Here is a 25,542-nt window from a genome sequence, read left to right as displayed (position 1 = left end):
AGGAATTTCCAGGGCCTGTGATCAAGCTTGGAAACGTCTCTTCATATAAACATTCTGGAACTAAGGGCCATTCACAATGCCCTAAGTCAAGCAAAACCTCTACTTCAGGGTCAGGCGGTGTTGATCCAATCGGACAACATCACGTCAGTCGCCCACGTAAACAGACAGGGCGGCACAAGAAGCAGGAGGGCAATGGCAGAAGCTGCAAGGATTCTTCGCTGGGCGGAAAATCATGTGATAGCACTGTCAGCAGTATTCATTCCGGGAGTGGACAACTGGGAAGCAGACTTCCTCAGCAGACACGACCTCCACCCGGGAGAGTGGGGACTTCATCCAGAAGTTTTCCAGATGCTGGTAAACCGTTGGGAAAAACCAAAGGTGGACATGATGGCGTCACGTGTAAACAAAAAACTGGACAGATATTGCGCCAGGTCAAGGGACCCTCAGGCAATAGCAGTGGACGCTCTGGTAACGCCGTGGGTGTACCAGTCAGTGTATGTGTTCCCTCCTCTGCCTCTCATACCAAAAGTACTGAGAATCATAAGAAGGAGAGGAGTAAGAACTATACTCGTGGTTCCGGATTGGCCAAGACGGACTTGGTACCCGGAACTTCAAGAGATGCTCACGGACGAACCGTGGCCTCTACCTCTAAGAAAGGACCTGCTACTGCAGGGGCCTTGTCTGTTCCAGGACTTACCGCGGCTGCGTTTGACGGCATGGCGGTTGAACGCCGGATCCTGAGGGAAAAAGGCATTCCAGAAGAAGTCATCCCTACTCTGGTCAAAGCCAGGAAGGACGTAACCGCAAAACATTATCACCGCATTTGGCGTAAATATGTTGCGTGGTGTGAGGCCAAGAAGGCCCCTACAGAGGAATTTCAACTGGGTCGTTTCCTTCATTTCCTGCAAACAGGACTGTCTATGGGCCTAAAATTAGGGTCCATTAAGGTTCAAATTTCGGCCCTGTCGATTTTCTTCCAGAAAGAACTGGCTTCAGTACCTGAAGTTCAGACATTTGTAAAAGGGGTGCTGCACATACAGCCTCCTTTTGTGCCTCCAGTGGCACCTTGGGATCTCAATGTGGTGTTGAGTTTTCTAAAGTCACATTGGTTTGAACCACTTTCCACTGTGGACTTAAAATATCTCACATGGAAGGTGTCGATGCTGTTAGCCTTGGCTTCAGCCAGGCGTGTGTCAGAATTGGCGGCTTTATCATATAAAAGCCCTTACTTAATTTTTCATTCTGACAGGGCGGAATTGAGGACTCGTCCTCAATTTCTACCTAAGGTGGTTTCTGCATTTCACATGAACCAACCTATTGTGGTACCTGCGGCTACCAGGGACTTAGAGGACTCTAAGTTGCTTGACTTTGTCAGGGCCTTGAAAATATATGTTTCCAGGACGGCTGGAGTCAGAAAATCTGACTCGCTGTTTATCCTGTATGCACCCAACAAGCTGGGTGCTCCTGCTTCTAAGCAGACGATTGCTCGTTGGATTTGTAGTACAATTCAGCTTGCACATTCTGTGGCAGGATTGCCACAGCCAAAATCAGTAAAAGCCCATTCCACAAGGAAAGTGGGCTCATCTTGGGCGGCTGCCCGAGGGGTCTCGGCTTTACAACTTTGCCGAGCAGCTACTTGGTCAGGGGCAAACACGTTTGCTAAATTCTACAAATTTGATACCCTGGCTGAGGAGGACCTGGAGTTCTCTCATTCGGTGCTGCAGAGTCATCCGCACTCTCCCGCCCGTTTGGGAGCTTTGGTATAATCCCCATGGTCCTTACGGAGTCCCAGCATCCACTAGGACGTCAGAGAAAATAAGATTTTACTTACCGATAAATCTATTTCTCGTAGTCCGTAGTGGATGCTGGGCGCCCATCCCTAGTGCGGATTGTCTGCAATACTTGTATATAGTTATTGTTACAAAGATTCGGGTTATTATTGTTGTGAGCCATCTTTTCAGAGGCTCCTTTGCGTTTATCATACTGTTAACTGGGTTCAGATCACAAGTTGTACGGTGTGATTGGTGTGGCTGGTATGAGTCTTACCCGGGATTCAATATCCTTCCTTATTATGTACGCTCGTCCGGGCACAGTATCCTAACTGAGGCTTGGAGGAGGGTCATAGGGGGAGGAGCCAGTGCACACCACCTGATCCTTAAGCTTTTATTTTGTGCCCTGTCTCCTGCGGAGCCGCTATTCCCCATGGTCCTTACGGAGTCCCAGCATCCACTACGGACTACGAGAAATAGATTTATCGGTAAGTAAAATCTTATTTTTCCTGTAAGCGGGCCGGGCCAGTCCAGTGCTAAGAATAACCGAGGGAAAAGGGGATGTGTTAATCATTGTGTGCTGTGAGATCTCATTGTCCCACCATTATGAGAAATCCTGTTAATTGTACTGTATGTTTAAGGTTTTTGTCTACGCTTGATATAAGCATGCAACAACGCTCTATGGGGGTAATTCCAAGTTGATCGCAGCAGGAAATTTTTTAGCAGTTGGGCAAAACCATGTGCACTGCAGGGGGGGCAGATATAACATGTGCAGAGAGAGTTAGATTTGGGTGGGTTATTTTGTTTCTGTGCAGGGTAAATACTGGCTGCTTTACTTTTACACTGCAATTTAGATTGCAGATTGAACTCACCACACCCAAATCTATCTCTCTCTGCACATGTTATATCTGAGCCCCCCCCCCTTCCCCCCCTGCAGTGCACATGGTTTTGCCCAACTGCTAACAAAGTTCCTGCTGCGATCAACTCAGAATTAACCCCTATATCACAGACGGATGCAGTGCCGATGTTTCAGCAGATGAGATATTTTTTGGTACTGCTCCTGTGTCACACTGTGCATGTGCTGCCGATTGTTAGCGATGGTGAACGCAGTGAGGACAGGTAGTGACAGGGGGTGGCTTCAAAAAAGCAGGTCCCACGGCTGTTTCAGGGGTGTGTCTGAGCCTGCGACTGTGAAATCATATGCAGTTATAAAGGCCTCAGTGACTTAGTTGCAACAGACATTTTATAGGGTGCTCAGAAGATCGATGGTGTGGTGTTTGGATGTATGCGGCAGATCAGAGACACCATCAGTAGACGTCTTTGTACAAATCCCCAAGGCAGCGCCATTTGACTACTTTCGTAGATCCGCTGCGTGCAAAAACTCAGTTGTGAATGCAACTTCGTCCAGCTCTGATTCAGGCCCAAAGATACGCACACTTGCTCTTAGTTATCTTTCTTATCATTTTCCTTTAAAATAACCCATGGTTTTCGTGATTTTGAGTACATCATCTTTTCCTAGACAGAAGGTGTAATAAACTAATCATATTTTCTGAAAAGTTTTGTTTTTAAAAGTATCATTTGTGTGGGTAGTGTAAAAACAAATTACGGATATTGTTGTTGGAATATGAAAAAAAACAAAAAACAGGCATCGAACAGGTATGAAAAAAGTGTCAGAAGTCAAGGAGCTAAAGACAATCAACCAGTCAACAAAACAGGAAAATAACACACAGACACAGGTGCTTTCTTTCTGAACACCACAAGGAGATATGTACTTTGCAGTTTCTTGATTTTGCCTAAATCCAGCAAAAAGCAGGATTCTTTACATAAGTTTACAATTGCTAGTTTGAAATGCATAAACTTTGTAGCAATATATACAGTTTTGAAAATAATGCTGCCTACTGTGCCAAAGGACTGTACCCCTGAGTTTATTGAAGACCATATGGGGGAGATCTGGGCATTACACCCTCCCACCTCTGGATTTTCTTTTTCTGTAGTGTATTGTGCCATTGGAATGGGTTTGTTGGATCGCCCCTATTTAGGTCGACACTCATTAGGTCAACCACTATCGGTCGACAGGCACTAGGTCAACACATGGAAAAGGTCGACATAGAAAAAGGTCGACGTGAGGTTTTTTTAGGTTTTGTTTTTTGGTGTTCTTTTCTTTGTAAAGTGACCAGGAACCCTAATTAGTGCACCGTGTCCCCACTCGTGGCTTCGGGCAAGGCGCTCCGCTGTACTCGGCACAGGTTACTATTACCAATCGTAGTCTACGTAGATCGTAAAGTATGATACAGGGTCAAAAAAAAAAAGTGAAAAACTCACGTCAATATTTTCAAATGTCGACCTTTGCGGTGTCGACCTAATGTGTGTCGACCAATAGTGTCTGTCCACCTAAGGACCGTATACCGGTGTCATTGTCTGTTGATTACAAGAGAAGAATTACTAAGGTCGGGGGTTTCTCATTTGACTGGATAAGACTTCCCTCTGTCAACAATTTATTTTATCCCTCGCAATAAACTCATATTGGCATATTTTGTTGTAATGTATGTAGCATCTCTAGGGCCTCTCAGTACCATCAAAATATCACTACAGAAAGCACTACTTACTGCAGATGTGTGTGATAAATCCGCGTGAAGATCAGCCCGTAGGCTTATCACGGACTGCAATTGAATAGCCCCCGGGCACTGCTGTAAGCCTGCGGTAGTTAACGCGGCTAATTGAATCCGATCCATAGGAAAATAGCAGTAATGTGTACCATAAATGTCTGATAACGAGCCTGTGAATTTAAAGATGATTATCATCAGGCATCTTGGCTGCTTTGTGGGCACACACTTGGTGATATTAGAGTGTATGTGGGCAGTACTAATCCGGCGGTTTGGCGGTCAGGCCCAGTCAGACATGGCTCACTAATGTGCGTGACTGAGCCTCGTGTACAGATTCACGGCTGGTTACACACCTGCCTATTACCCATGCTGCATTCACCAGGCGGTATGTAAACCTATTCTGCAGTAAAAACATTATGCCTTAATAAAGCTTATTTTTGTAATTGCCATACATTTTGACATTATGATAATAAATCTACTTTGGAGTTTGTTTGCTGTTGATATTCAGAATACATGGATATGAGAAGGCAATGCTTATTTAAGGCTAGTGGCACATAGCAAGCAGTGTAAGCCGCTGAGTTTCTGTCACCGGAACCCTGATACGATCTGTCAGTGCTGTCTGCAGCGCTTACTGTGTATATCAGTGTTTATATCACAGAGACTCAGCACTTACGCTTAGTGTCGTGAGCAGGACAACAGAGCGTAGGGCTCACAGCCACATTTCCCAGTGACTCCATGAGACGCCAGTGGAGATCCTTAGTACAGTGAAAGAATAACCCACACATATAGGCATAGAAGCCTTGGTGCATCATATTTACCAACATGTCCTATAATGATACAATCCACTTATAATAGATTATTATTAACCGTCACGGTTCCAGCACATTAGTGTCATACCCCAGGCCGTACCGGAGTGTGCACATCCAGCATAAGGGTCATTATTAGTCCATTTAGCTAATAGTGACCTAATATATCACATATCACAGACTATGTTACTGGAGAATAAGGTCCAGTGAAAATTAAGGGGGAGGTTTATCAAAGCATGGAGAGATAAAGTACCAACAAATCGGCTTCTGCCATGTTACAGTCACAGTTACTGCAGAAGCTGTTTGGTTGATACTTTATCTCTCGCTCCGCTGTATCTCTTTCCAAGCTTTAATACATCTCCCCCTAAGGTTTTAACCTTTTTTGTTTCTTGTGATAAATACATATTCCAGGGGGGAAGCGAACACCATACCGCTAGTCAGGAAAATACCGACGCTGGAATCCCGGCACCACAGACACCCATAGAGGGAGAATAAATCCTGTGGAGAGCCAGCGTGCCTGCAACGTGGCGAGCCGCAAGGGGTTTGCTAGAGCTTGCCCCGCTGCCGGAATACCCGTGGGTTAAATACTGATCCTTTCCAGAGCTAGACATTTTAATAAACCTGAAACACTGACCATTTTCATCATTTGATTTTGATTGAATGTGTTTAGGCCATATAAATTCTATAAGGGAATAAAATTCTGCGCTATGGCCAGAAAGAGTCTCTAGATTGGTCGGGTATAAGCACTTCTAGAACAGCATCTTTGCACCCCATAGAGGTGCACAGAACATTAGCTAGGACTGTGTATTGTAATAGAAGGTAATGTGCACAGCTAAACATTGCCACTAAATTGAATCCCCCTTCATTTGTCTTAGAACGCTCACATTGAAGTTTGCACTAATTCTTTCAACCTCTATGTTTGTTCTCCATCTTTCCTTGTTCTCCATTGATTTGACACACTATGGTGCATATTCAATTACTGTCTGATTTTCTCCGACGGAGAGGATCCGACAGTTCCTTATTCAATGTGCGGGCGTTTTCGCCTACTTTTGTCCCATTTTCGACAAGACAATCCAACTTATTTTAAAGTCGAATTGGCATGGGCGAAAATGGGACAAAAAACTGTCGAAATGCCCGCAAATTCTCCAAAACAGGTGGATCGGTGGCGAATTTGCCGATCCACCTGTTTTTCGATGTGTCAGAATTTTCAACAAGTCAAAAAATGGCACTTATATTGAACAGGGCGAATCGAAATTCCCCCCAAAATAGGCGGAATGTGCCGTTTTTTTCGGCCTGTCCGGAAATTCCGATAGGAATTGAATACCCCCATTTGGGGTATAGGGTGCTAGTTCCCTAAACCAGCGTAATCTCTCTAATAAGATTTAAGGCTGTAGATTTAAAGCAGCAAGAATTTAAAAGGCAAAAAACTAAGTTGCTTTTGCCTTTTAAAATATTGCTGTTTTAAATCTACAGCCTTAAATGTTGAGATCGCAATGTTTCATTGAATTAGTACACATATACCACTATGTAGTCTTGTGTGTATGTATGGGTGTGTGTGTGTGTGTGTGTGTGTGTGTATGTGTATATATATATATATATATATATATATATATATATATATACACGGCTCAAAAAAATAAAGGGAACACTAAAATAACACATCCTACATCTGAATGAATAAAATATTCTTATTAAATACTTTGTTCTTTACATAGTTGAATGTGCTGACAACAAAATCACACAAAAATTATCAATGGGAATCAAATTTATTAACCCATGGAGGTCTGGATTTGGAGACACACTCAAAATTAAAGTGGAAAAACACACTACAGACTGATCCAACTTTGATGTAATGTCCTTAAAACAAGTCAAAATGAGGCTCATTAGTGTGTGTGGCCTCCACGTGCCTGTATGACCTCCCTACAACGCCTTGGCATGCTCCTGATGAGGTGGCGGATGGTCTCCTGAGGGATCTCCTCCCAGACCTGGACTAAAGCATCCGCCAACTCCTGGACAGTCTGTGGTGCAACGTGGCGTTGGTGGATGGAGCGAGACATGATGTCCCAGATGTGCTCAATTGGATTCAGGTCTGGGGAACGGGCGGGCCAGTCCATAGCATCAATGCCTTCGTCTTGCAGGAACTGCTGACACACTCCAGCCACATGAGGTCTAGCATTGTCTTGCATTAGGAGGAACCCAGGGCCAACCGCACCAGCATATGGTCTCACAAGGGGTCTGAGGATCTCATCTCGGTACCTAATGGCAGTCAGGCTACCTCTGGCGAGCACATGGAGGGCTGTGCGGCCCCCCAAAGAAATGCCACCCCACACCATTACTGACCCACTGCCAAACCGGTCATGCTGGAGGATGTTGCAGGCAGCAGAACGTTCTCCTTGGCGTCTCCAGACTCTGTCACGTCTGTCACATGTGCTCAGTGAGAACCTGCTTTCATCTGTGAAGAGCACAGGGCGCCAGTGGCGAATTTGCCAATCTTGGTGTTCTCTGGCGAATGCCAAACGTCCTGCACGGTGTTGGGCTGTAAGCACAACCCCCACCTGTGGACGTCGGGCCCTCATACCACCCTCATGGAGTCTGTTTCTGATCGTTTGAGTAGACACATGCACATTTGTGGCTTGCTGGAGGTCATTTTGCAGGGCTCTGGCAGTGCTCCTCCTGTTCCTCCTTGCACAAAGGCGGAGGTAGCAGTCCTGCTACTGGGTTGTTGCCCTTCTACGGCCTCCTCCACGTCTCCTGATGTACTGGATTGTCTCCTGGTAGCGCCTCCATGCTCTGGACACTACGCTGACAGACACAGCAAACCTTCTTGCCACAGCTCGCATTGATGTGCCATCCTGGATGAGTTGCACTACCTGAGCCACTTGTGTGGGTTGTAGACTCCGTCTCATGCTACCACTAGAGTGAAAGCACCGCCAGCTTTCAAAAGTGACCAAAACATCAGCCAGAAAGCATAGGAGCTGAGAAGTGGTCTGTGGTCACCGCCTGCAGAACAACTCCTTTATTGGGGGTGTCTTGCTAATTGCCTATAATTTCTACCTGTTGTCTATTCCATTTGCACAACAGCATGTGAAATTGATTGTCAATCAGTGTTGCTTCCTAAATGGACAGTTTGATTTCACAGAAGTGTGATTGACTTGGAGTTACATTGTGTTGTTTAAGTGTTCCCTTTATTTTTTTGAGCAGTGTATGTGTGTGTATATATATATATATATATATATATATATATATAGGCGCACACATATATGGGGACTGGTTAAGAACCGGCGCACGGGATCCCGCCGATCAAGATGCCGGAAGACCGGTGAGATAGGTGATCCTCCCTCTATGGGTGTCCACGACACCTATAGAGGAACAATATAACCTGTGGCGAGCGCAGCAAGCCTGCAAGGGGCTTCCTAGCGTTCGTCCTGCTGGCGGCATCCTGGTGGTCGGGATGCCGCCGTCGGTATACTGACGCCCGACATCCTGGCCATCAGTAATTCATACATTATATATATATATATATATATAAATATATATGTGTATGTGTATATATATATATATATATATATATATATATATATATACACTTTTCTCTCCTGTCACTGCAGCTTGTATGTCACACCTGACAAAAACAGCGCACACAGTGCCGCAGACACGATTACTTTGGGTCATCACGCAAACATCCGTGATGACCTAATTTAGATCAGGTACGCTATGGACACTGACAGCATCTGCAGGGAGGGTAACACCACGGATACTGAGGGTACTTGCAGGCAGCAGGTTACCGCCCGCCGCACCTCTCCCGGATACATAACTTGCCTGCCTGTTGACACCCCAGGGCTAACTCCTGCGGCTGCAACACAGGCAGGTGCCATGCTGGGTGCAAACGGGACGGGACATGTGCTGCGGACCACCTCTAACACATATTTCTCAACAATCACCTTTTCGGCTGCACCGGACCACCCTCCATCTGCAGCCTAGGTCCGCCCGTTGCTCCGCTCCAGGGAAAGCGCGATGCCTGGCAGAACACAGCCAGACCACCGGCCGGGCGCCACGATAAGACCACCTGCCGCAGACAGACACAGTGAAGGCATGAGGCCCGTCAGGTGGAACATACCATGTACACCCGACCGGGGACAGTATGCATCACTGACCGCGACTCATTGCTACTGACCCGCAGCTCCCGCCCACGGCAGCTGAATCCACAACACCAGCGAGGGGTTTACCTGCACAAAATAAACGCTCATTATTAAGTCACAGATATGTCACACATGACAGCAAAGGGAATCACACTGGTACGTCACACCTATACTCCACACCTATGGCTACTAAGTACTCCCTACCACTCCACTCTATCACCCACATCCTGCTCACTAACCGCCTGTCTGTGTACTGGTGACATTATACCCTGCACACGTAACCTCCCAATATCCTTCCACCATCCACCCAACCACTCCATGTGGCCCTCCACCTCCCATGGCACCTCCGGTCACCCTCCCCCATCCCCCTGTCCACCGCATCCGCCAAATCCCCCAAGCACAACACCCCCATCCCCCACCCCTCTGTCCGCAACGTAGACAGACTCCCTCCCACAATGTACACACATATATACTCCCCCAACCACAGCACCTACTAGGTGATTCACCGTGCCCTGTTCACGCCATCGCAAGGGCCTATGCCCCCAAGGGCTTGCAAGGGTTAAGGGGGCGTAGGTGTGAAGAGCACCTGTAGTGCGCGATGATCACTTATACCCCTTTAACACCGCAAATATATCCCGGAATATTGGCGGGTTGAGCCAGCTCGACCCAGGTCGAGGTGCAGTCTAAAAGCACTACTTTTGAATATACCAGGTCGAGTAACCCTGCATTTCATCCCGGTATAAAAGCAGTGTTATACACGGGTTGGATCCGGGTCAATGTGCACTCTAAAGTGTCCAACCCGGGTTATTCAACCCTGCATTCATGTGAAAGTGCTGATTGGCTGTTCTATGTGTGCCTTGATGATGTCAGCAGCCTGAGCCCTGCTACACAGGAGAGAACAGAGAGCATTAAGAATTAGGGGTGAGGCAGAGATTGCTAGGCAGCGTACTGCATACCTCCCAACTTATTAAAAGTACAAAGAGGAACCTTGGAGCGCACCACGCGCATGCGCGCCCGAAAAGGGGGTATGACCTATATGAAAGGGGTGTGGTCTAGTGGCAGAGCTGCGATCGCGGGTCATGCCCCCTTGTACAGTTACTGAGGGGGCATGCCCAGCACTCTCTGGGCTGCTGGCATGCCCCCTCTATCACCTGTGAATAGACGCTGTGAGCGTGCGCACATTGTCTATTCACCGCTGCTCTGTTAAGCAGAGCAGCAGTGACAGGAGCCTCCCAACTGAACCCCCCCCCCCCCCCCCCAACGCGGGACACTGCGGCCCATGGGTGGAACAGCGGGACAGTCCAAAAAAAACGGGACTGTCCCATGAAAAACGGGATGTTATTGGAACAGTTAAAGATGCAATTGTGTATAAAAACACAGCTCTGTCAGCCATGATTCCTGCAATGCTGTCCCTTCCCTCTCATTTTGTCCCCTTCTGACACCTCATCGTTCTGAGCCAAAAAAAAGTCCATTTAAAATGACATCCATGATGTTTTAATTGCTGACCCGGGTTGAGTTAAAAAGAGCCAACCCTGCAATAACCCGAGTTGAAAGTGTAGTGTGAAAGGGTCGGACCCGGGTTTGCGGTGTGAAAGGGGTATTAGTTATATAATAATAGGTATATACACGCACACCCAGATATATTTATTTATTTATATATTACAGAAAATGTGTTCTCTTTAGGAGAAAATGTAACTTTTATTTCTTTAAGTCATAAAATGAATTCAGAATGTGAGAAAATCACTGATGCCTCTTAGAATGTACATGCTGTAATTTGCGCGGTTAGAATTCATTCCAGCACAACCTCCCATACCTTTTTCCTTTACAAAGATGGTTTAATAAAATCACTCACAAAAACCTCAAGTGGTTCATTTGAATTGAAAAGTTTTGTGAAGCAGCAGAGACCTCGGCAGCTGCCTCCACTTTCTCAGTGACTAATCTGGGTCTACAGGGTCCCTCATTCTACGTTTGTGGACAGGAAAATAAAACAAAACCCCAGAAACCCTGAATTCTAACAGAAGTGATTCCAGCGGGATAATGTGGGTCATTCTTTCCTTCGCTGCTCGGGCGAAAGGGATAATGAATTTTATATTTTCTGTCGGGTACACTCCAAACCTGACATCACATTGTACAAAAGCACACTTGGACGAGGCCTGCTAATTGAAATTCGCAGCAAGATGAAGTTTTGCTATTCAGCCCAGCTGCCTTTTGTTTTAAGTCTCTGGAATGAATGATCTTCAACAATGCACTTCTCAATTCTCCCAGTAAATTCATCTCGAGTAACCTAGAAAACACAAAGAAACTATCAGCCCCCCCCCCCACCACCACACGCAGCACCACCACCCCCACTCCTTCCTTACTCATGTCTAGAAATCTAATAGTATAATATCTGCCAATGGAAATGAATGAGTCCCAAATATATTCGTTTTTAACATGCAAATTTGCTTCCATTGCCTAGGTAACTATTATGGGACGCCGAAGCCTCCAAGCCAGCCCGTCAGTGGGAAAGTAACTTCCGGTGATGCACTGCACAACCCTCTACCCGGCACCAGGCTGTCAACCCCTAAACGGACAAAGTCTTACAATGATATGCAAAATGCTGGTATAGTGCATACCGACACTTACTACGACGATGAGGCTCCTGAGATGAACAGTAGTTTTACAGGTAATCCGTTGTCCCGTTTCTTTAGATATATTGGGGTATATTCAGTTAGAGTCGGATCCATTCCGACATGTATTTGTTAGAATGGATCCGACAACCCCTATTCAATCCCATCTAAAATTCGACTTTTTCAAGTCGAATTTAGATGGGACCCAGAGGAGGAGGGGGGGGGGGGGGGGGGGGGGGGAGCCGCTGGGGGACAGCCGGCGGCAGCCAGAGGAGATCAGCGCTATGGAGTAGCGCTGCAGCAGGATGTCACTCAGCCGCCCGACCTCACTGCAGCTTCCACCCGGCTCAGCAGCGTGCTGGAGCCGGGTGGAAGCTGCCTTGAGGTCGGGCGGGTGAGTGACATCCAGCTGCAACGCTACTGTAGCGCTGATCTCCCTGTATGCCCGCCGGCTGTCCCCCCCCGTCTCCCTGTAGCTCCCCCCCTCGCGTCCTCTGGGTCCATCTCATTCCGACATCATTTTGATGTCGGATTGAGATGGTCGAAAACAGGGCCAAAACCTGCCGGATTTGGCCCCGTTTTCGACATCAACACGTGGATCGGCAGCTATTCCGCCGATCCACGTGCTTTTCGACAAGTCGAATGCCTCGACTTGTCGAAAAGCATTGAATAGGTCGAATCATGTTTCGACCTTAAAAAGTCGAAAACTGACGTCTTTTCGACAGACGGCAGTTTTCGACTACGATCGAATATACCCCATTGACTGGTTAGTAAAATACTATGGGGCAGATGCACTTTGAGAGTGATAAAGTGGAGACAGGTAACGTACCAACCAATCAGCTCATAACTGTCATTTTTTTTTAAACACAGCCTGTAACGTGGCAGCTAGGAGCTGATTTTTTTTTGTATTTCAGGGTCTATGTACTAAGCCTGGGAAAAAGATAGACAGAGATAAAGTACCAGCCAATCAGCTCCTAACTACCATATTACAGGCTGTGTATGAAAAATGACAGCTGGTTGGCTGGTACTTTGGGGTCTATTCATGAAGCAGTGAAAAGAGTGGAGAAGTGAGCCTGTGGAGAAGTTGTCATGGGCAACCGATCATCTGTGTACAATTGTATAGTATGCAAATTATAAATGTTACTTCAATGCTGATTGGTTCTCATAAGCAACTTCTCCACTGGCTCACTTCTCCACACTTATCACTGCTTCATGAATAGAGCCCTTTATTTACGTGCGCTTTATCTCCGTCAAAGGATTACTAAATAGACCCCTTATATAAGTAATTATTTTTTTTCATTCCGTTTTTACGATACATACCTTCTACATGGATCCTGTGGTAATGTGTAGAGAAAAGCGCCTGATTCAGAGTTGTACTCTTTGCCGTTCTTTGAGCAGTTGAGTTATTATCTGCGCATGCATCGAAGTTCCACTGCGCATTTGCCCGCACTGGTCCTCTGACGGTGTACAAAGAAAGGATTTAGTGATTGACAGTCAAGGACTGTTTGTGGGCGGCAAGAGGAGTGCGGCGGCTCAAGCGCATCCCGGCCATTTTTGGGGCATTTCAGGCTACGACAGCAAACCCGTGCACAGCAGAAAGGGCTCCCTATAGCCATGCTGCACGACCATAAGGGTAACTCAGAACGCCAATCAAATGATCTGTGACAGATGCTGCGTCTTTGTACACAGACGCTGAGATTTGCGAGGGTGCCAGTGCACGTCTTAATACATTTCCGCATATTTTCACACACTACCTGCGATTGCATTAGGGCTACATCTCTGAATCACGCCAAAAGTCAGCTCATAGAAACCATGTACTCTATGTTGCCTCACAAAGAATCTGCGCATTATCAGCCGACAACACACAGGCTGAGAGAGAGGCCAATGACAGACTTTGGCGAAAGTAGGTGACCAGGTGGAAGGACATTCAGAGATTGTCTCACTTCTGGCATGTTGGTGTGGTTGGAAGTAGGCCAAAGCCACAGGTCATTAACAGTCCTCTTCCAACCACATTTCTCAACATGTACTGACAATGGTGTCATGGATTTCATTTGGATTGTTATCAGGTATCATGGTTATATTTGGTGATGACCTGTTGTGTGCAGTGGGGGTGGACAGCATTAGAGAAGGGAACAGTGCTTGGTCTTTGGGCAGTGAGTAGGATCACAACCAAAGAAAACCAGTTTCTCCTAGGGTTGAAGTCACGAGAGCTCCCTATAAATTCAACTATTTCAATGGCCATCATGGATTTGGTCATATAACAGAAATAGAGTCTTTACTGTCTTGTAAAGGGTTATACATTTGATCCATACTAAACATTGGGGCAGATGTATTAAGCCTGGATAAGGCATAAAGAAGTGATAAAGCAGTGATAAGTGCAAGGTGATGACACACCAGCCAATCAGCTCCAATGTGTAAATTGACAATTATGAGCTGATTGGCTGGTGCCACTTATCACCGCTTTATCACTTCTTTATGCTTTCTTCAGGCTTAATACATCTTCCCCACTATTCCTTGTTGCTTCTGGTGGTGACTTGTGAGAGTTTTTATAGTATGGTGAAGAGAAATTTACTGTGGAATGCTAGGGTGTAACAAGGGGATCCAGACAGTAAGGGGGGAATTCAAATGTTTGAAAAGTCGGTTGGGTGTCTGTTTTTTCCTATTAGATAGGAAAAAACAGACACCCAACTGATTTTTCAAACAATTGAATATCCCCCAGTGAATCCCAACAGTCACAATACTGACAGTGGGATCCCAGCAGTCAGGATCCCACCGGTAAGTATGGAGGGGGGTTAGAATTTGGCACTAGAGCAGGGGGGGGGGGGGGGGGGTAGGATTAGACACCAGAGGGAGGTTTAGGGTTTTAGCCATAGGGGGAGTGTTAGGGGGGGGGGGGGGTTTGGCAGTGGTGGGGTTGGTTAGGGTAAGGCTGCGGAAAGGGCTTTTAAGGTTAAGATGCAGGAGGGGATGGCGGCTTGTAATTGGTTCTCCTATTCACACTGCAAAGGTTGGGCGTTTGACTGGGGCGTTACGCCAGGTTTGTCGTCCTGCTCTGCTGGTGGTTTCTGTTATTTCTGAGGTCGCCCTAAGGATACCTGCATTACTGTTTAACAGGTGAACCTCCCCAATCAAGCTCTGACTTTCACCGACAATTTAACATTGGGGATTTTTATCGTTTTGTTGATTGTACATCTATTGCAGAATCATCTGCTGCCCCGATCACCTAGGTAAAACTAAGTGACCGGGGTGATAGCACAGTTTTAAATTAAAGTTCTTTTGTGGACCAGTATGGTACTGTATGTTCTCTTCTGTTCAGTGTATCTACCAATGTGAGCAATTTTTCCTTATGGATCGTCAACTTGCGAGCAGGGCCCTCTTACCTTTCTGCCTGTCCGTTTTTATCCAGTCTCACTTTATTACTGTTTTGTTCCCAATTGTAAAGCACAACGGAATATGCTGGCGCTATATAAATAAGTGTTAATATATATTTTAACATTCTGCTGTGTTTTATTGGATGGAGAAGTGTTAATTACAATTTTGAATATGGGAAGTGATTTCCCCTCCCTTAATCTATGACTTTCTGGATCCACCGTAACCAGAATAGGATTTTGGAGGTAGTGGACATCACATAGCAGTAACATAACCATAGTGTCACCAAATGCACCAAGCATTCTGTGCAGTGTATGTTTTGTGATCTAAAGTCTGCTGGTTTCATTGATTCCCTTGCTGCGGGATTGCGGTTTAGAAGCTGAATACAGTTCTAAAATCGGAAGTAGAAGCTAGAATGTCTGCTTCCATACTGGTACCTCCTCATAGCTGAGGGGCCTTTCCTCAGATTATACACTGGGACTGTGTTGTTACTCCAGTCGCACAATGTCACCAGCTACTTTACAGTGTTAGATTGTGAGAGATCTGGCAATAGTAACACTATTCACATTACATCTATTTAGTATGAACAGTCTGAGACATTTCATACTCCTGACTTACTAAGAGATGGACGCATGAGTTCTGTTGACGGAAATGCCTGGGTTCTGAGGGAATTGGTGCTTAATGCTGTATTATAGACATCTGAATATGGTCACTGACCATTTGCTTTATAATTTATTTTGGTGGCTCCAGACTCTAGTGAACAAGACGAAAACACAAGTAGCACGACACAAGAAATCCCCCCACCACTGCTTCGGATCCTTCCTAGTTTTCCCATCACGGAAGCATCTCAGAAGTTGCCTCAATACCTACCTCCTGTTGACGAGGGAAGACTTGGACCCCTGCCTGATAATTGGGAGATGGCCTACACAGAGAATGGAGAAGTCTATTTCATAGAGTAAGTGAAATATGTTTTATCCTGCATCATTATTTATGTGTTTGTTGAAGGTATCATTATGTTATAAGCCTTTGTAGGGTGTGTGTCAGTGACCTTTCCACTCATTATGTTGTACTAATGAAGACAGGGCTGCATGTGACATGATGTAGATAGGGGAATGGAGGCATCAGGAAGCCACAGACTGAGAATTATATAGTGGAAGGAGCAGGGTCCCCAACAGCATGGAACATATCAGGAGATTAGTGATGTCTCAGTGAGGACAGGGCTGCATGTGACTGGGCAGTGACATGATGTGAGGAGGGGAATAGAGACAGCAAGAAGCCACAGATGGAACAGGGTCCACAGCAGCACAGAGTATATCAGGAGATGAGTGATATTAGTGAGGACTGGGATGCATATGACTGGGGCAGTGACATGATGTGAGGAGGGAAATAGAGACAGCAAGAAGCCACAGACTGAGAATTATATAGTTAAAGGAACAGGGTCCCAAGCAGCACAGAGTATATCAGGAGAGATATGTTAGTGAGGACACAGCAGGAAGCCACAGGTGTGAAAGTTGTATATTGGAGTAGCAAGAGAGTAGTCATGAGGCTCCTGTGATTTAGGAATACTGTGGTGTTAAAATCACCTTTGCATGAAATATTTATACATCCATCTTCATTATTATAATGGATCAGTATTTCTCTGACATACTAGTGGATGCTGGGAACTCCGTAAGGACCATGGGGAATAGCGGCTCCGCAGGAGACTGGGCACAACTAAAAGAAAGCTTTTAGACTACCTGGTGTGCATTGGCTCCTCCCACTATGACCCTCCTCCAGACCTCAGTTAGATTTCTGTGCCCGGCCGAGCTGGATGCACACTAGGGGCTCTCCTAAGCTCCTAGAAAGAAAGTTTATTTTAGGTTTTTTATTTTACAGTGAGACCTGCTGGCAACAGGCTCACTGCATTGAGGGACTAAGGGGAGAAGAAGCGAACCTACCTGCTTGCAGCTAGCTTGGGCTTCTTAGGCTACTGGACACCATTAGCTCCAGAGGGATCGACCGCATGGAACTGGCCTTGGTGTTCGTTCCCGGAGCCGCGCCGCCGTCCCCCTTACAGAGCCAGAAGCAAGAAGAGGTCCGGAAAATTGGCGGCAGAAGACATCAGTCTTCACCAAGGTAGCGCACAGCACTGCAGCTGTGCGCCATTGCTCCTCATACACACTTCACACTCCGGTCACTGAGGGTGCAGGGCGCTGGGGGGGGGGCGCCCTGAGCAGCAATAAAAACACCTTGGCTGGCAAATATATCACAATATATAGCCCCAGAGGCTATATATGTGATAAATACCCCTGCCAGAATCCATAAAAAAGCGGGAGAAAAGTCCGCGAAAAAGGGGCGGAGCTATCTCCCTCAGCACACTGGTGCCATTTTCTCTTCACAGTGCAGCTGGAAGAAAGCTCCCCAGGCTCTCCCCTGTAGTTTGCAGGCTCAAAGGGTTAAAAAGAGAGGGGGGGCACTAAATTTAGGCGCAATATTGTATATACAAGCAGCTATTGGGAAAAATTCACTCAATATAGTGTTAATCCCTAAATTATATAGCGCTCTGGTGTGTGCTGGCATACTCTCTCTGTCTCCCCAAAGGGCTGTGTGGGGTCCTGTCCTCAGTCAGAGCATTCCCTGTGTGTGTGCGGTGTGTCGGTACGGCTGTGTCGACACGTTTGATGAGGAGGCTTATGTGGTGGCAGAGCAGATGCCGATAAATGTGATGTCGCCCCCTGTGGGGCCGACACCAGAGTGGATGGATAGGTGGAAGGTATAAACCGACAGTGTCAACTCATTACATAAAAGGCTGGATGATGTAACAGCTGTGGGACAGCCGGCTTCTCAGCCGCGCCTGCCCAGGCGTCTCAAAGGCCATCAGGGGCTCAAAAACGCCCGCTCCCTCAGATGGCAGACACAGATGTCGACACGGAGTCTGACTCCAGTGTCGACGAGGTTGAGACATATACACAATCCACTAGGAACATCCGTTACATGATCCCGGCAATAAAAAATGTGTTACACATTTCTGACATTAACCCAAGTACCACTAAAAAAAAAGGGTTTTATGTGTGGGGAGAAAAAGCAGGCAGTGTTTTGTTCCCCCATCAAATGAGTGAATGAAGTGTGAAAAAGCGTGGGTTCCCCCGATAAGAAACTGGTAATTTCTAAAAAGTTACTGATGGCGTACCCTTTCCCGCCAGAGGATAAGTTACGCTGGGAGATATCCCCTAGGGTGGATAAGGCGCTCAAAAAGTTTGTCAAAAAAGGTGGCACTGCCGTCTTGGGAAACGGCCACTTTGAAGGTACCTGCTGATAAAAAGCAGGAGGCTATCCTGAAGTCTGTATTTACACACTCCGGTACTAGACTGAGACCTGCAGATAGTGCTGCTGCAGCGTGGTCTGTGACCCTGTTAAACGGGGATACTATTTTGCGAACATAAGAGCATATTAAAGACGTTGTCTTATATATGAGGGATGCACAGAGGGATATTTTGCCGGCTGGCATCCAGAATTAATGCAATGTCCATTCTGTCAGGAGGGTATTAGAGACCCGACACTGGACAGGTGATGCTGACTTTAAAAGGCACATAGAGCCTTATAAGGGTGAGGAATTGTGTGGGGATGGTCTCTGGGACCTCGTATCCACAGCAACAGCTGGGAAGAAAAATTTTTACCTCAGGTTTCCTCACAGCCTAAGAAAGCACTGTATTATCAGGTACAGTCCTTTCGGCTTCAGAAAAGCAAGCGGGTCAAAGGCGCTTCCTTTCTGCACAGAGACGAGGGAAGAGGGAAAAAGCTGCACCAGTCAGCCAGTTCCCAGAATCAAAATTCTTCCCCCGCTTCCTCTGAGTCCACCGCATGACACGGGGGCTCCACAGGCGTAGCCAGTTACGGTGGGGGGCCGCCTCAAAAATTTCAGCGATCAGTGGGCTCGCTCACAGGTGGATCCCTGGATCCTTCAAGTAGTATCTCAGGGGTACAAGCTGGAATTTGAGGCGTCTCCCCCCCGCCGTTTCCTCAAATCTGCCTTGCCGACAACTCCCTCCGGCAGGGAGGCTGTGCTAGAGGCAATTCACAAGCTGTATTCCCAGCAGGTGATAGTCAAGGTGCCCCTACTTCAACAAGGACGGGGTTACTATTCCACACTGTTTGTGGTACCGAAACCGGATGGTTCGGTGAGACCCATGTTAAATTTGAAATCCTTGAACACATACATAAAAAAATTCAAGTTCAAGATGGAATCGCTCAGGGCGGTTATTGCAAGCCTGGAGGAGGGGGATTACATGGTATCCCTGGACATCAAGGATGCTTACCTACATGTCCCCATTTACCATCCTCACCAGGAGTACCTCAGATTTGTGGTACAGGATTGCCATTACCAATTCCAAACACTGCCGTTTGGACTGTCCACGGCACCGAGGGTCTTTACCAAGGTAATGGCAGAAATGATGATACTCCTTCGAAAAAAAGAGAGTTTTAATTATCCCGTACTTGGACGATCTCCTTATAAAGGCGAGGTCCAAGGAGCAGTTGTTGGTCGGAGTAGCACTATCTCGGGAAGTGCTACAACAGCACGGATGGATTCTATACATTCCAAAGTCACAGCTGGTTCCTACCACACGCCTACTGTTCCTGGGGATGGTTCTGGACACAGAACAGAAAAAAGTATTTCTCCCGCAGGAGAAAGCCAAGGAGCTGTCATCTCTAGTCAGAGACCTCCTGAAACCAAAACAGGTATCGGTGCATCACTGCACACGAGTCCTGGGAGAAATGATAGCTTCTTACGAAGCAGAATTCCATTCGGCAGGTTCCATGCAAGAACCTTTCAGTGGGACCTCTTGGACAAGTGGTCGGGATCGCATCTTCAGATGCATCGGCTGATAACCCTGTCTCCAAGGACCAGGGTATCTCTACTGTGGTGGCTGCAGAGTGCTCATCTTCAAGAGGGCCGCAGATTCGGCATACAGGACAGGGTCCTGGTAACCACGGATGCCAGCCTTCGAGGCTGGGGGGCAGTCACACAGGGAAGAAATTTCCAAGGACTTTGGTCAAGTCAGGAGTCGTCCCTACACATAAATGTTCTGGAACTGAGGGCCATTTACAATGCCCTAAGTCTGGCAAGGCCTCTGCTTCAAAACCAGCCGGTACTGATCCGATCAGACAACATCACGGCGGTCGCCCATGTAAACCGACAGGGCGGCACAAGAAGCAGGATGGCGATGGCAGAAGCCACAAGGATTCTCCGATGGGCGGAGAATCACGTCTTAGCACTGTCAGCAGTGTTCATTCCGGGAGGGGACAACTGGGAAGCAGACTTCCTCAGCAGACACGACCTACACCCGGGAGAGTGGGGACTTCATCCAGTAGTCTTCCAACTGTTGGTAAACCGTTGGGAAAGGCCACAGGTGGACATGATGGCGTCCCGCCTAAACAAAAAACTAGATATTGCGCCAGGTCAAGGGACCCTCAGGCAATAGCTGTGGACGCTCTAGTGACACCGTGGGTGTACCAGTCGGTTTATGTATTCCCTCCTCTGCCTCTCATACCAAAGGTACTGAGAATAATAAGAAAACGAGGAGTAAGAACGATACTCGTGGTTCAGGATGGGCCAAGAAGAGCTTGGTACCCAGAACTTCAAGAAATGATATCTGAGGACCCATGGCCTCTACCGCTCAGACAGGATCTGCTACAGCAGGGACCCTGTCTGTTCCAAGACTTACCGCGGCTGCGTTTGACGGCATGGCGGTTGAATTCCGGATCCTAAAGGAAAAGGGCATTCCGGAGGAAGTCATTCCTACGCTGATAAAAGCCAGGAAAGAAGTAACCGCAAACCATTATTAACCGTATTTGGCAAAAATATGTTGCGTGGTGTGAGGCCAGGAAGGCCCCAACAGAGGAATTTTAGCTGGGTCGTTTTCTGCACTTCCTACAGTCAGGAGTGACTATGGGCCTAAACTTGGGTTCCATTAAGGTCCAGATTTCGGCTCTGTCGATTTTCTTCCAGAAAGAACTGGCTTCACTGCCTGGAGTTCAGACATTTGTAAAGGGAGTGCTACATATTCAGCCCCCTTTTGTGCCTCCTGTGGCACCTTGGGATCTCAACGTGGTGTTGAGTTTCCTAAAATCACATTGGTTTGAGCCACTTAAAACTGTGGATTTAAAATATCTCACGTGGAAAGTGGTCATGTTATTGGCCTTGGCTTCGGCCAGGCGTGTGTCAGAATTGGCGGCTTTGTCATGTAAAAGCCCTTATCTGATTTTCCATATGGATAGGGCAGAATTGAGGACTCGTCCCCAGTTTCTCCCTAAGGTGGTATCAGCTTTTCACTTGAACCAACCTATTGTAGTGCCTGCGGCTACTAGGGACTTGGAGGATTCCAAGTTACTGGACGTAGTCAGGGCCTTAAAAATTTATATTTCCAGGACGGCTGGAGTCAGGAAAACTGACTCGCTTTTTATCCTGTAGGCACCCAACGAAATAGGTGCTCCTGCTTCTAAGCAGACTATTGCTCGCTGAATTTGTAGCACAATTCAGCTGGAGCATTCTGCGGCTGGATTGCCGCATCCTATATCAGTAAAAGCCCATTCCACGAGGAAAGTGGGCTCATCTTGGGCGGCTGCCCGAGGGGTCTCGGCTTTACAACTTTGCCGAGCTGCAACTTGGTCAGGGGCAAACACGTTTGCAAAATTCTACAAATTTGATACCCTGGCTGAGGAGGACCTTGAGTTCTCTCATTCGGTGCTGCAGAGTCATCCGCACTCTCCCGCCCGTTTGGGAGCTTTGGTATAATCCCCATGGTCCTTACGGAGTTCCCAGCATCCACTAGGACGTCAGAGAAAATAAGATTTTACTCACCGGTAAATCTATTTCTCGTAGTCCGTAGTGGATGCTGGGCGCCCATCCCAAGTGCGGATTGTCTGCAATACTTGTATGTAGTTATTGCCTAACTAAGGGTTATTGTTGAGCCATCTGTTGAGAGGCTCAGTTATATTTCATACTGTTAACTGGGTATAGTATCACAAGTTATACGGTGTGATTGGTGTGGCTGGTATGAGTCTTACCCGGGATTCAAAATCCTTCCTTATTGTCTCAGCTCTTCCGGGCACAGTATCCTAACTGAGGCTTGGAGGAGGGTCATAGTGGGAGGAGCCAGTGCACACCAGGTAGTCTAAAAGCTTTCTTTTAGTTGTGCCCAGTCTCCTGCGGAGCCGCTATTCCCCATGATCCTTACGGAGTTCCCAGCATCCACTACGGACTACGAGAAATAGATTTACCGGTGAGTAAAATCTTATTATTTTGATCTAAATTCTGGACGTGTAAGAATCAATTTTGTCAATTCCTTCACTTACCCTTCTTATAAACACACAAATGTCCTATCATTAAAGTGTATTTGTCATGCAGTTTTTTAAATTCCGATGTTAATAGCACGTGCTTTAGTTAAGGTATGTGGTTAATATGCTACCTGTCGGATCCCGACACCGGGGTCCCGACAGCCGGCATTTTACCAGCGGCCACCATACTGACAACCGCCGCTAATTCCCACTCGTTTTGGTGGGTCCACGCCACCACCCGTGTGGGAATAGAGCCTAATGCGGGGCGAGTGTAGCGTGCCCGCGAGAGGACTCACTGGGCCTGCTTGCCGGTATGCCGCCGTTAGGATACTGACAACCGGCATCCCGACAGCCGTTATGTCATATGTTTTCCTTAGTAAAAGCCTAACATGGTATAATTAATAAAGGATAATGAAAACACAAAACTAAAAATTTTAGTTCATTTAAAATAAATATTAAAATACAAAACATAAAGAAACCCCTGTGAGATGTACTCGCCCATGTCAGTCCCAGGTGGCTGTAACGGTCTAATGCTGCGCTTCTGCTTTACTAATGGTAACCTCGTAGGGAGGGGCTCCAACTTTGCCTGCTTTATAGAAGATGAGCAGAGTTGAGTGTGACGTGATAATGTCACAGCTACTGGGGACCCCAACACGTCCAAATAAATAATAGGTGGCTGTGGAGTCTCCAAGTCTCAGGAGGGACGGTGCCTCTGCAAAGCATGTCTCCTCAAACCCAAGTGTCATATTTACAATAAGAAAAATACAAAGCTACGCGCAGGGGCTGTGTGGAAGAGAAGAGGAGGCCCATGTGCCGGCTCTGTATGGCCACCTTCTCCCTGCCATGCAGTACTTATATTGGTGGACCTTTTGTGACCCATTATAAATCCGCCAATGGCTACATGCTAATAGAGCCAGCACATTAATGACAACCTGTCTTGTACTTCCTGCGATAAAGTTATTGTAGTTCTTGATGTGGGCTGTCCTGTTAACTGGTTGACATGGCAATGGTCGACACAACTTTTTTTTTTTTTACACCTTTTTGATATTTTACCATCCACGTGGACTACGATTGGGAATACTAACCTGTGGCGAGCGCAGCGCTAGCATAGCGAGGCACCTTGTCCGCAGCGCAGTGGGACGCGGTACACTAATCGGGGTTCCCTGTGCTCTGGCAGTGAAAATTACAACAAATATAATATAAAAAAACAAAAAAAATTGTGTTGACCTTTTTTGTGTTGATCATTTCCCGTGTCAACCTCTTGTACCTGTCTACATTTGTCCATGTCAACCTTTTGTAAGTGTCGACTTAATGCATGTCGACCTAGACATTGTAGATTTTCTATAGGACACCCGCTACTACCAATATACACCGTATATGTATATTTATGTATGTATCTCATTAATATACAGCTGTATTTAGAGGATAAGTGCTCATCAAACAGCAGCGGCCACCCAGTAATGACGCTGGAGAAAGTGGACATGATTATAAATCCTTTATAGCACTCGTTGTCATTTCATACTGAAGCTTTATTCCCCGAGTAAATGAAGATGGAGCAGAGTTTATTGCAGAGAACGTCACACTGTGGCACGGAATGGAGAATTTGATGTAATTGCAGAGATCTGTCACAATGTAACACAGATCCTCCTCCTAATCCTTAGCCATGGTGACTTAGAGTCGCTCTCTGCTCTACAGCCTACGCAGTATGGCACAGCTCTATCCTGACGGACATGCATCGGATTCCTAAATCCACTTGTTAATATTTCAATGAGCTATTCCTTGTTGGGCTCCTATTCTCCCTCTGTTTTATTTTATTTCTCATACAACAATTGCACATAGGAATCATGCAGCGCATCTACAAACATCGGAGGCATCCCACCCCGGAACTGGTATTTGTTATTGCCGCCTGGGAAGGAGACATTAATTCCTTGCACAGGACAAATCTGTTATCTGTGCTGTTCAAATAGTGTTTGGTGAAGCAAGAACCTGAGCAAATCCCTTAACAACTGCTTTTAATGGGGGAGGGTGGGATCTAGATCAGTGTTTGTGATTTTGGATTTGTGATCTCCAAGGCCCTCTATCTGCTGCCTGCATGTACTGCATGTATAACTTTCCATCTCCCCCATTAAGCTGGAAAAGTTAGGCCATGCATTAAGGAAGGGTTAATATTTTATGTTGTGCAAATTGATGCGTTCATGACTTAAAAGGGGAAAACAAATAGTTTCCTATGCTTACTGTTGGAGATATGACATGTATATATGCATGTATATTTCATATATGCTCAATAAAACAAAATTAACTTCTGTATTTAAGAGGTGTTTCAGGTGTTATTGCTTGTTATAAAGGAACCATCAGTTCAAGCAGGGCAGCCGCCATGTCCTGGAATGTAACATTATTCTGCTGTTTATTCTGTAAGAAATCGTGACATCACTAAGGCACATGTTTTAGGCCTTTCTTACATTTCTTAAAGTTCCTGTGATGATGAACAGAAAATTTTAATTTACGAGAAATGGTAACAGTACCACCTAGATGTAAGTTATCATAGCATACTGGCCTACTCTCTCCTGAAATTCCGGGAGACTGTTCAGATTACTGGAAGTGCAGATATCCTCCCCAGATCCCATTTCTATTTGTGTTTTCTCTAACGTCCTAAGTGGATGCTGGGGACTCCGTAAGGACCATGGGGAATAGCGGCTCCGCAGGAGACTGGGCACATCTAAAGAAAGCTTTAGGACTATCTGGTGTGCACTGGCTCCTCCCCCTATGACCCTCCTCCAAGCCTCAGTTAGATCTCTGTGCCCGAACGAGAAGGGTGCACACTAGGGGCTCTCCTGAGCTTCTTAGTGAAAGTTTTAGATTAGGTTTTTTATTTTCAGTGAGACCTGCTGGCAACAGGCTCACTGCATCGAGGGACTAAGGGGAGAAGAAGCGAA

The 25,542-nt window shown here is 46.6% G+C and overlaps 1 protein-coding gene across 1 annotated transcript in view; it reads left to right on the top strand.

Annotated features, from left to right (window-relative positions):
* Nucleotides 1-25,542, top strand: part of MAGI1 (membrane associated guanylate kinase, WW and PDZ domain containing 1) — an 809,094-nt gene that overhangs the window by 614,152 nt on the left and 169,400 nt on the right. Inside the window, exons 4-5 of the mRNA XM_063940923.1 lie at nucleotides 11,776-11,982; nucleotides 16,046-16,250. Of these exons, the coding sequence (XP_063796993.1) occupies nucleotides 11,776-11,982; nucleotides 16,046-16,250 (412 nt within the window). The remainder of the gene's footprint in view (nucleotides 1-11,775; nucleotides 11,983-16,045; nucleotides 16,251-25,542) is intronic.

Source organism: Pseudophryne corroboree, chromosome 9 (assembly GCF_028390025.1).
Source record: "Pseudophryne corroboree isolate aPseCor3 chromosome 9, aPseCor3.hap2, whole genome shotgun sequence".
NCBI classification, from domain to species: domain Eukaryota; kingdom Metazoa; phylum Chordata; class Amphibia; order Anura; family Myobatrachidae; genus Pseudophryne; species Pseudophryne corroboree.
The sequence above is the reverse complement of the archived record's forward strand: the minus strand, read 5'-3'. Positions and strand labels throughout refer to the sequence as shown.